The sequence below is a fragment of the Pristiophorus japonicus genome, chromosome 1 (genome assembly GCF_044704955.1).
Source record: "Pristiophorus japonicus isolate sPriJap1 chromosome 1, sPriJap1.hap1, whole genome shotgun sequence".
NCBI classification, from domain to species: domain Eukaryota; kingdom Metazoa; phylum Chordata; class Chondrichthyes; family Pristiophoridae; genus Pristiophorus; species Pristiophorus japonicus.
This window is the reverse complement of record NC_091977.1, coordinates 355756620-355768992: the sequence shown is the minus strand read 5'-3', so window position 1 is coordinate 355768992 and position 12373 is coordinate 355756620. Positions and strand designations below refer to the sequence as shown.

At 43.2% G+C, this 12373-nt stretch overlaps 1 protein-coding gene across 1 annotated transcript in view; it reads left to right on the top strand.

Moving 5' to 3' along the window:
• LOC139265209 (proton-coupled zinc antiporter SLC30A8-like) overlaps window positions 1-6903 on the top strand; it is a 78191-nt gene extending 71288 nt beyond the window's left edge. The window contains exons 7-8 of the mRNA XM_070882164.1: window positions 4541-4675; window positions 6758-6903. Of these exons, the coding sequence (XP_070738265.1) occupies window positions 4541-4675; window positions 6758-6903 (281 nt within the window). The remainder of the gene's footprint in view (window positions 1-4540; window positions 4676-6757) is intronic.
• The last annotated feature ends 5470 nt before the right edge of the window (window positions 6904-12373 follow it).

Genomic DNA, 12373 nt, shown 5'->3' with positions numbered 1-12373 from the left:
TTTTTTTTAAAAGGAAGCATATAAATAGACAAATTAGTTACTTGCAAATACAGTGCATTTAAGCACCAGCATATGGTAATATGGATCTGTACCCAGAATACTACACAAGTGTCACAAAGACAAGTACAGATGAGAGTGGCCATTCAGCCCATCTAGCTCATTCTGCCAAAGAAAACTACAGCCTCTTCCATCACATTTAACTGTCTCATGAATGACTCCAGAAATTTTTGTGAAATTTAAAGCTTAGCACCCCACTCTCCTGCCCTGATGGCTGGGCTTGGATGCAACTCTGATCCCAGATACGGCCATGTCAGCAATATCTCAACCCGTCCTCCCAGCTGCATTCGCCCAATCTTTCTCAGTTGAACGAGGTGGTATATGAGGCAATTTCTTTGTGAAGTTGGCGTTCGTCTGAAATGGTTACATAGAAACATAGAAACATAGAAAAATAGGTGCAGGAGGAGGCCATTCGGCCCTTCTAGCCTGCACCGCCATTCAATGAGTTCATGGCTGAACATGCAACTTCAGTACCCCCTTCCTCCTTTCTCGCCATACCCCTTGATCCCCCTAGTAGTAAGGACTTCATCTAACTCCCTTTTGAATATATTTAGTGAATTGGCCTCAACAACTTTCTGTGGTAGAGAATTCCACAGGTTCACCACTCTCTGGGTGAAGAAGTTTCTCCTCATCTCGGTCCTAAATGGCTTACCCCTTATCCTTAGACTGTGACCCCTGGTTCTGGACTTCCCCAACATTGGGAACATTCTTCCTGCATCTAACCTGTCTAAACCCGTCAGAATTTTAAACGTTTCTATGAGGTCCCCTCTCATTCTTCTGAACTCCAGTGAATACAAGCCCAGTTGATCCAGTCTTTCTTGATAGGTCAGTCCCGCCATCCCGGGAATCAGTCTGGTAAACCTTCGCTGCACTCCCTCAATAGCAAGAATGTCCTTCCTCAAGTTAGGAGACCAAAACTGTACACAATACTCCAGGTGTGGCCTCACCAAGGTCATGTACAACTGTAGCAACACCTCCCTGCCCTTGTACTCAAATCCCCTCGCTATGAAGGCCAACATGCCATTTGCTTTCTTAACCGCCTGCTGCACCTGCATGCCTGATGTACCATGACACCCAGGTCTCGTTGCACCTCTCCTTTTCCTAATCTGTCACCATTCAGATAATAGTCTGTCTCTCTGTTTTTACCACCAAAGTGGATAACCTCACATTTATCCACATTATACTTCATCTGCCATGCATTTGCCCACTCACCTAACCTATCCAAGTCACTCTGCAGCCTCATAGCATCCTCCTCGCAGCTCACACTGCCACTCAATTTAGTATCATCCGCAAATTTGGAGATACTACATTTAATCCCCTCGTCTAAATCATTAATGTACAGTGTAAACAGCTGAGGCCCCAGCACAGAACCTTGCAGTACCCCACTGGTCACTGCCTGCCATTCTGAAAAGTATCCATTTACTCCTACTCTTTCCTTCCTGTCTGACAACCAGTTCTCAATCCATGTCAGCACACTACCCCCAATCCCATGTGCTTTAACTTTGCACATTAATCTCTTGTGTGGGACCTTGTCGAAAGCCTTCTGAAAGTCCAAATATACCACATCAACTGGTTCTCCCTTGTCCACTCTACTGGAAACATCCTCAAAAAATTCCAGAAGATTTGTCAAGCATGATTTCCCTTTCACAAATCCATGCTGACTTGGACCTATCATGTCACCTCTTTCCAAATGCGCTGCTATGACATCCTTAATAATTGATTCCATCATTTTACCCACTACTGAGGTCAGGCTGACCGGTCTATAATTCCCTGTTTTCTCTCTCCCTCCTTTTTTAAAAAGTGGGGTTACATTGGCTACCCTCCACTCGATAGGAACTGATCCAGAGTCAATGGAATGTTGGAAAATGACTGTCAATGCATCCGCTTTTTCCAAGGCCACCTCCTTAAGTACTCTGGGATGCAGTCCATCAGGCCCTGGGGATTTATCGGCCTTCAATCCCATCAATTTCCCCAACACAATTTCCCGACTAATAAGGATTTCCCTCAGTTCCTCCTCCTTACTAGACCCTCTGACCCCTTTTATATCCGGAAGGTTGTTTGTGTCCTCCTTAGTGAATACCGAACCAAAGTACTTGTTCAATTACGTTTTATCTAGCTAGCTCAGAGAATTTGCTTTTGGACTTGGCGCCCATCTGTAGTTAGCACAGAAATAAAAATAGAAAATGCTGGAAAAGCTCAGTGGGTCAAGCAGGCACCTGTGGAGAGAGAAACAGTTAATGTTTCAGGCCAGTGACCTTTCGTCAGAACTGGAAAATAGAAACATAAAAACATAGAAAATAGGTGCAAGAGTAGGCCATTCGGCCCTTCAAGCCTGTACCACTATTCAATAAAATTATGGCTGATCATTCCCTCAGTACCCCATTCCTGCTTTCTCTCCAAACCCCTTGATCCCTTTAGCTGTAAGAGCCACATCCTACTCCCTCTTGAATATATCTAACGAACTGGCATCAACAACTCTCTGCGGTAGAGAATTCCACAGGTTAACAACTCTCTGAGTGAAGAAGTTTCTCCTCATCTCAGTCCTAAATGGCTTACCCCTTATCCTTAGACTGTGTCCCCGGTTCTGGACTTTCCCAACATCGGGAACATTCTTCCTGCATCTAACCTGTCCACTCCGGTCAGTACTTTATATGTTTCTATGAGATCCCCTCTCATTCTTCTAAACTCCAGTGAATACAGGCCCAGTCAATCCAGTCTCTCCTCATATGTCAGTCCTGCCATCCTGGGAATCAGTCTGGTGAACCTTCGCTGCACTCCCTCAATAGCAAGAACGTCCTTCCTCAGATTAGGAGACCAAACTGAACACAATATTCCAGGTGAGGCCTCACCAAGGCCCTGTACAACTGCAGTAAGATCTCCCTGCTCCTATACTCAAATCCCCTAGCTATGAAGGCCAACATACCATTTGCCTTTTTCACTGCCTGCTGCGCCTGCATGCCAACTTTCAATGACTGATGTACCATGACACCCAGGTCTCGTTGCACCTCCCCTTTTCCTAATCTGCCGCCATTCAGATAATATTCTGCCTTCGTGTTTTTGCCACCAAAGTAGATAACCTCACATTTATCCACATTATACTGCATCTGCCATGCATTTGCCCACTCACCTAACCTATCCAAGTCACCCAGCAGCCTCTTGGCATCCTCCTCGCAGCTCACACCGCCACCCAGCTTAGTGTCACCTGCAAACTTGGAGATATTACACTCCATTCCTTCATCTAAATCATTGATGTATATTGTAAATAGCTGGGGTTCTAGCACTGAGCCCTGCGGCACCCCACTAGTCACTGGCTGCCATTCTGAAAAGGACCCGTTTATCCCGACTCTCTGCTTTCTGTCTGCCAACCAGTTCTCTATCCACGTCAGTACATTACCCCCAATATCATGTGCTTTAATTTTGCACACCAATCTCTTGTGTGGGACCTTGCCAAAAGCCTTTTGATAGTCCAAATACACCACATCCACTGGTTCTCCCCTGTCCACTCTACTAGTTACATCCTCAAAAAATGATAGAAGATTTGTCAAGCATGATTTCCCAATCATAAATCCATGCTAACTTGGACCAATCCTGTCACTGCTTTCCAAATGCGCTGCTATTTCATCTTTAATAATTGATTCCAACATTTTCCCCACCAATGATGTCAGGCTAATCGGTCTATAATTCCCCGTTTTCTCTCCCCCTCCTTTCTTAAAAAATGGGGTTACATTAGCTACCCTCCAGTCCATAGGAACTTATCCAGACTCGATAGACTGCTCGAAAATGATCACCAATGTATCCATCATTTCTAGGGCCACTTCCTTACGTACTCTGGGATACAGACTATCAGGCCCTGGGGTTTTATCGGCCTTCAATCCCATCAATTTCCCTAACACAATTTCCTGACTAAAACGGATTTCCTTCAGTTGCTCTTTCTCGCTAGACCCTCTGTCCCCTAGTATTTCCGGAAGGTTATTTGTGTCTTCCTTCGTGAAGACAGAACCAAAGTATTTGTTCAACTGGTCTGCCATTTCTTTGTTCCCCATGATAAATGTTAGAGATGTAACAGGATTTAAGCAAGTACAGAGGTGAGGAAAGAACAAAAGGAAATGTCTGTGATAGGATGGACACACAGCTGAGAGAGTGGATAATAATGGAGGGTCAGTATTTTTTCTCATAATCGAATCATAATCAAATCACACAACCCAAACTATCTATAGCTATGTGAACACATCAAGGATTCTTTCTTGTGATGGAACATTATACTAGCAACAAGAGGCAGCAAATAGCCGTGATAATATGCATGATAAGTATTTGTGTTGTCTGAGAGGTGGATGCTCCACCTCATTCAAAACCGCATGAAAATACCTAGAAAATGTGCATATATGTATGTATATGTATATGTAAATACAATGTAAAATATATCATCAATAAATGACATATAACAAATATTTTGTTTTATTTAATTTCTGTTTCTGTTCTCAAGGTGCACCAGTTGGTCTGAATTACAATGATGTGAAGGAAAAGATACTGGCAGTTAATGGCGTGAAAACAATGCACAGCCTTCATCTCTGGGCTCTTACCATGAACCAGGTCATTCTTTCAGCTCATGTTGCCACAGGTCAGTAAAAAAACATCTTAAATGCAATTTCTTGGCTTCATTTAGTCAGCAGAACCTGCTGTTATATTAATTATACTCACACATCCAAGTTAGTAGCAAATAATGGGCTTTGAATTTCCTCAATATGGCTTTTTTGCACAACAGTGTTGCACCGTTCACCAACATAGGGAGTTACACAAGTTTCCTGGGGTAAGTTAGACTAAATATTTTTGCTGCAGCTCTGATGTAACCTGAGTGTAGAAACAAAGTTGTTGACAACGCCCCCCTTTCTCCCAGGAAACTTCTGTTGTACAAGGGTGTATCTCTTTAAAGACACTCTACAGATGCCCGGCAGCATCTCAACACTGTCCAACAGCAAGGTAAACAGCTGACAAGCTGTCCTTTCTCACCCACAGCATCAGTCCCGATTGGCACCATCATCCCCACTTAGGTGATAGCTGTGCCCACTGGGCATCACGCCAGGGCAGAAAAAGCATAACACTCTTCTCTGATGAAGACCTTCTAGCTCTCTTCCAAAATGTACAAGACAGGAGCCACACACTCGTGCCTTCATGAGTTGGCACTGGCACTGACTCCCAACTCCCTCAAACCTAGGACTGATCAACAGTGCAGAAAGAAGAGAAAACACTTCAAGGGCAGGCAAGGGTAGCATGTCAGCACAGTCCCCCATTCTGCCCTGGCCACCCTGAGCACCACCACATTCTTCACCCTCTTAAAACAACACTCACAATACTAACCTATCACACTGTACTCTGGATAAAAGCACATATTACTCCCATAACAAACACCAAATGACTTGCATAGCCCCAGCACTCTTTCCTCCACTTTAACATCCTCACATCCCATATTTTTGACTTCACTTCTCCCATCACAGTTGTCACACAAGCCTTAACTGACAGCCTTATCCTCACAAATACAACCTTCCATTGCCTCAGCTTCCAATAAAATGGTTTGCTTTGAAATAAACTGGGCACTAGTCCCATGATGTTATTTATGAACATTACAGTAAGTCAGTAAATTAAGCAAGTTCAGATATTTTCATACAGGTGAGGATTCCTGGCAAGACCTGATGGCCAAAGAGATCTGTTTTGGTGTCATCTGGTAGGGTGCATAGAAGAAGGGATAGCTAAGGTGCTGCCCCCTGCAGCAGCGAGTGAAGTCACCCCCTGCTTTGCATTACTAACAAGCTGAACATCCTGGCAGAAAGAACCCTTTACTATTCACATACGTTAGTGGCTGCTTGGTTTCTGACTTCAGGACCATGTGCATGCTATTCTGGCAGCCAGTACCCTGCACAATCCAGCTATCCTATAGAAGTCCCTGGCTCTGTGCCTTTGTTGCCTGGGGGTGATGCTGAAGTGGCTGAATTCAACTGTGTTATGAAAGAGGGCATCTGTCACGTACATAATCCATAGCCACAACACTTGAGGGCTGATGTCATATGGACAGGTCAGTTGTGGCAGTGGAGCACAACTGTCTACAAATCATCGTGATGAAGTTGGCAGAGATGCCCAATGGTGTCCTTGGAGAAACACAGATTTTGGATGCACAGCTCGTCGGCGAGGCCCTCAGGACCAGTGCGGCCTGTACACATGTTGGGGAGGGTACTACCTGGTGCACTGCTGTACTCAGCCATGCTGCTGGATTCTCCTGGCCTCTCTACTAGTGTATCCCTTCTGCTTTCCCTTAGTCCTACATCTCTTTTCCTAATCCTATTCTGCTTAAGTAAGTCCTGAATCTTCACTTTGGATCAAGTATCTTGGGTTTTCTTTTTTCCACTCTGCGCGAGACTTCTGGGTCTCCTCACAGCTCCTGGTCTTTCCTGCGGCCTTGTGCATGAGAATCGCATGTACAGCTTACGAGGTATTTATTTTTCCTCAACAGTACATGAAATAAGTCTGAAATTCACAGAGAATTATTGGAAATGGGATATTGGAGCTGTCAATTTAAAAAGGGTCGGATCAAGCCACTGTGCTGCATCCTGTTTATCTGTCAGCCAGCATGCTTTGAACCACATATTTGCATATGCTTAATGATTTGATAGTACCTGTTTAAAAATAAAAATGTTCATGTTATCCACAGGTGATACAGTTGATCCTCACCAAGTGCTTAAGGAAATTACACAGATGATTTTTGGCACCTTCAGTGTGCACTCTATCACAATTCAAGTGGAACAGCATTCGGATCAAGAATCAGAGTGTGTGTTTTGCCAGGAACCCAAAGATTAAAGCTGCATTAAGAGACACTACCCTTTTTTGTTAGCCTGTACTGTGTTTGGCAAAACCAGTAAAGCCAGTTATGTTGTCCTCCAATGCACCCACTGTCGTTTTACAAACCTCAGCAAATTCAAAGAAAATGTATGGTTTGATCATCTATCTATATAATTATTAGTCTTGCAAATAACATGTTGCACATTAAATCTGTCTGTTTGCAGAAAAATTAAGTGTCATGGTTTTCCATAAACAACTTATGCATACTGTATGTGCTGAAACTTTTACAGATATAACCTCCAGAAACCTTGGGACCGAGGCCATTCCGGTTTTCGGGAAACCCCTGGGCCGAGTTTTGGGTTTTTCCGGATTTCGGAGACAATCCGACATCTGAATCCGGAAACCCTTGTACCAGGTGCATGTGGTTCTGAGGAGGAAGGGCCAGGCTTGCTCTCATAATATTTTCAATGCGGTCCTTTGCCTGAAAAATGAGTTCATGACAGGACTTCCATCTGGCACCAACGGGGCCTTACAGAGGTAGCTGAGGACCGAGAGGACACTGTGGAATGTTTGGAATTCTGGATCTGATTTGGTTCGGAACATTATCCATTGGCAGAGCACAGTCAAGATCACTAGGTCCAGAATAAGAGGACTGGCCAGCAAGGAATCCTCAAAGGTGTTATGGAGGACGTTGGTATTGGTGCCGACTTTCGTTTATATTAAAAAAAATCTAGTAGTTGAATTCCATCACAAAAGTTATGTGTGAGAGAGGTCCCATACAGCTAGCCCCATGAATCCCTCCATCAATCCTCCCCCCAACAAGCCTCTACGTAGCCACAGCACGGACCGGCAGAACCTGACGCCGCTTCCAGAGACACGACATCAGCCGAGACCACGCAGGTCAGTGGAGGAGGCAGCTTTTACTGCACTCATTTGGAATTTATTTAGTATCTTTTTGTTCATACCCATGTTCATGCTGAGATTTAAAGTGCCCATTGTAGTTCATTAACTCTTGGAGTGCTTCAGCAAATGTGTTACTGTCCCATAAAAGTGGTGACTGTGAACTGAATATAATTGTGGATTATCATTTAGCTTGACTACGCATTTCTTTTCCGGTCCTTTGATTGTTTTCTTGAGTTTTTTTCTAATGTTCCAATTAATAATTTTTTTAAATGAAATTAATTTTAGGGTCCAGTATTTTCCCCACTGATTTTCTCCCATTTTTACAGTAATTTGAGCATGAAGTCACATTTTTTTTTAAAGTCTGGTTTTCGGAACATATATCCGAATTTCAGACAACTCCTCCTCCGATCTGCACTATGTCCAGTTTTCGAAACATTCCGGTTTCTGGAACTCCGGATTTCGGAGGTTGTATCAGCTAAGATGCCACACAAGCCAACCAAAACTTGATAGGCTACTGTTGCACAAACTCCCCCTGTGGATTGTAGCCGGCAACGGTCCCACGCTGCTGGGCAGGAATTGGATGAACCGGGTCCACATCAGGCGAAGTGGTGCTGTGGAAGAAAAGACCACCACAGCCTGCCTGCAACAAGACCACAAAATGGCTGCTGCTTGGTGACCTGCATTCAAAATGTGAGTCAACTTGGAGGAGCATCATGTGACATCGAGCGGTCAATTGGATTTGAAAGCTCCCTTAAAGGAGACCGGTAACCAAAAAAATTTAAAGGGAAGTTTCAACTATTTGAGTACACGGGACTTTAAAGCTAAAGATGCAATTAAAGGGTGCAAGTATGAAAATGTATGCAATATAACCATGAATTGTGATACTGGTTTAACTCATGTGACTAATGAGATGAATGCAGGTGTCAGTAAGGTTAAGAACAAGTTTATTATGCTTAACAATAATGACAGATATTGTGAAATGCCTAGGTAACCATGTCTGTTGAAACCAGGACACCCAAAAGTGATGCAAGTGCTAGAATGTATAATGCAGGCTCGACTATGTGTGATCAGAGCCAATGACACTGCCAAAGGACATTGGGTCCTACAGGGACCATGCTAATGCCAATGGAATCCCCCTGTGGGAGCCCCCCAGGTCCAGCAGGCTACATGACCATGTAGCCTGGACCTTTGGAACGAATGTGATGCCCCTTGCAGGACACACACACAGGCAGTGGGAGCAGACTCACTACAGGGACAGTGGTCAATGGGCAGCCCAGCCACCACCAATGGCAATTGGCACCAAACCAGCCCTACACCCCCTTGCCACCAGGGCCAACACCAGAAGCATGAGGCCAATACCTTCCAGCTTCCCTGGCAAACCCTGGGATGACCTGACCCTCATCCCCATTGGTGGACAAGGAGCCCACCCAGTCTTGTGGCCCCGCCCACCACCCCACAACTACCCACATCACAGTGTATACACACCACCCACTGCTGCGTGGCTACCTCTCCGAGGGATCCCACAACAGTGACACCCACTTGGTTTGTGTGTGAGGGAGGGGAAACGTACGAGGCCAGCCTCAAGCACAGGGGTCACACCTGGCAACCACACAATCCTCACCACAACCTCCCATAACCCACCACTGATCACCTCCCCTGGGCATGACAACTAGGATATGAAAAATGTTCAGGGGGAAGTATTGTTGTGTATGCATGCCTGTTCACTGTGTGATGTCTGTAACACTGTATGCAACACTGAATGTACCCTTGTACTGTACACACCTTACCAGTACACTAGAGGGTGCTGTTGCTGGAGACCCAGGGTTTGCCTGCACACGGCAGGTAACCCAGTATAAAAGGGAACACACAGCTTGTTGTCAGCACTCAGGAGCTGCTAATAAAGGACTGGAAGCCTGCACAGTTTAAGCACCATACCCTGCCTTGTGGAGTCATTACTAAAGGTGCCTACATACACCACAGCTACAATTTCCTCCATTTACATCATTGCATGTTTATGTTTTCAAAATGCTCCCCACTGCATAATTAATTTCTTCCAAATCATTGATTCTAAAATTCTATGGGATTCAACGGTCAGCTGCCATAACTCCAGCAGGAGACCGATGGAAACAGTATAAATGGCCATCCACAGAGATTGCAGGCCATTAAACTTACCCAAATAATTTTGGTTTTGTATTCACATTCCTACAGTACAGTTTATTTCCAGAGACCTACTTACCTCTTGAGGGCCAAGGAATCCATTTTTTCTTCTTGCCTGTACTTTGTTTCTGTGCTTTGAAATCCAATTGGACTTTACTGTAAAACCGCCATGCATATGTGATCTTTTACAGTGCTTCCCATTTTTCCACATATCTCTGATTTTTTGATCTGCTAGTGTTTGAGTTTTTTCATATAAATGATTACTGTTTTATTTTTCCTGAGTGAAATTCAGCCTAATCTTCACCTTCTGTGCATGTGAAATCATGCTCTTTTAAAAAAAAACTGCCAGTGACTGATAAGAAGACTGAGAAAGAAACACACAAACAGTAAGAGATAGTGACCTTTAAAAATCTGCATCTTTCTCAGTGGATTTTTAAGACAGGCAGGGATGGGTTTTGGAGTAGGATCATATTATAGCAGGTCTGGGTTTGATAACTTGAGTTTATGTCAGATGTGGGGCCATGTGGCTAAAGCGACATGCCAGGAGCACGTAATGAAGGAATGATGGACCCTGTCAGATCATTCCCACCACAAATACATTAATGCATTGAATGCCTGCATAAAACAGGCATTCCTTTGACAGGACCAGGTGATCCTGCGGAAAGTAAGGAGCAGCATTTACAAGAACACAAGATAATTATGGACAAGGAAGGCTAGTCAGCCTATCTTGATTTAGAGAAATCTTAATGTTCCCTCCCCAAATGTTCATTAAATAGTCCCAGTGTTCTTACTGTCACTACTCTATCTGGAAGTTTATTCTTCACTATGCAAAGAAGAATTTCCTGATACCTTTTAATGTTTGAAATATTGGCAGTTTTTTTAAAGAACATGAATGCATATGCACAGAAGGTGGGGAAGATTAGGCTAAAATTCACATGGAAAGATAAAAAGATATGAAAAACATTAACAGTTCTATTTTCAGAATTTAATATTCTGAGTAATTTTTTTCTATACCCTTAATAAATAACAACTATAATAATAATCAAAGTCACTCATTTACAATATCTACAATAGCATGGACATCTTTGCATTATTTGAACCTGAGAATACAACTGATAATCCCACGATACTTTGCAATGCAAATTCAATTTCTGTTATCCATTCACCATTAATCAGTGGCTCTGCGAATATATTGTGCATTACATGGCATAAAGCAATATTTCCTCTGGCTCACTGTTAGCAATGCAAAAGTAGATTGCTCGTAAAATAAAAATCCACAGTTCACAGGGTCAAGTAGAGGTCCTATGTTCTGTTTGGCTTCAGGCTACATCTGGGGCATCACCCTCAACCAAAAGACTGGATACTACAGCCAGGGCAGCTGAAAGATGTTCTGGGGGAGATGGAGGGTTTAATCTAGCACCCTGCTACCTGGCAGGTTACTCTTCAGCCATTATAGCTGCTTTCATAAGACATACCATGACCAAAGACACACTCGGTTCCTTTGAGGGTCAAGGTCATAGCATCTCCTGATGTAGGGAATCATAGTGTCTGGCCCTGCCTCATGATGATGATCTTGTATCTGGGTCCTGGTCCAGTTTCCAAATGTTCAGCCGCACTCCCACTGAAGTTACAGTGGACGTACACTAGAATGGGCATAGAATTTCGACCCAATTGTGTCTACAGCACTTTTTGCCCGTCATACTTCCCGTGTGAATAGTTCTAGTCCCATAATTTAATTTAGTATAATATTCTGAATGAATATGCACAAAACTGCAACACGTAGTAAGTGAGGATCGGTAATTTTGACAAACTTCCAATCAAAATCAGCACTCAGAAAACCAATAGCAACAAGCAGGTGATGAACCAATGAAATTGTTTCAGATATTTTTTAAAAATTCCTTTCAGTTGCCATCTTAAACTTTCATTAGCTGAGAAATATAGTAGTCAAAATAAGGCTTGTAACACACAAAAAAACAATCAAAATTCGGAAGAAAATTATTAGGCCGTATAAAATGTTTAACAATATTTTCCATCAGAAGTCCAGTTTTGAGTTCATGAGTTGGGTTTCCTGAAACATCATTCTATGAGCTGAAGCAACCCAAGAAAATAGTACTATTTATTTCCCAGCAGGCCTCTTTGTCTACCACTCCCACAATATCTTTGACAGTGTGCTAAGACTTACTGTTTTGAAGACTTGCCACTTTCCCCCGGTCTTCGGTCCAGTGATGGAGAAGCATTGACAGGACTGAGAAAAGAAAAATAATTTTTAGGAACAATGCAAATAACCAAAATTTGTTTTTTTTCTCATATAAAATGTCAGAATAGAGTGAAGAATTAATTTTTAACTCTGAGATAATTTTCTGAAAACAATTCAAGAGAGTGTTTACAGTATGCTACATGTGTGATAAATGAAACTTTTGACTTTAAC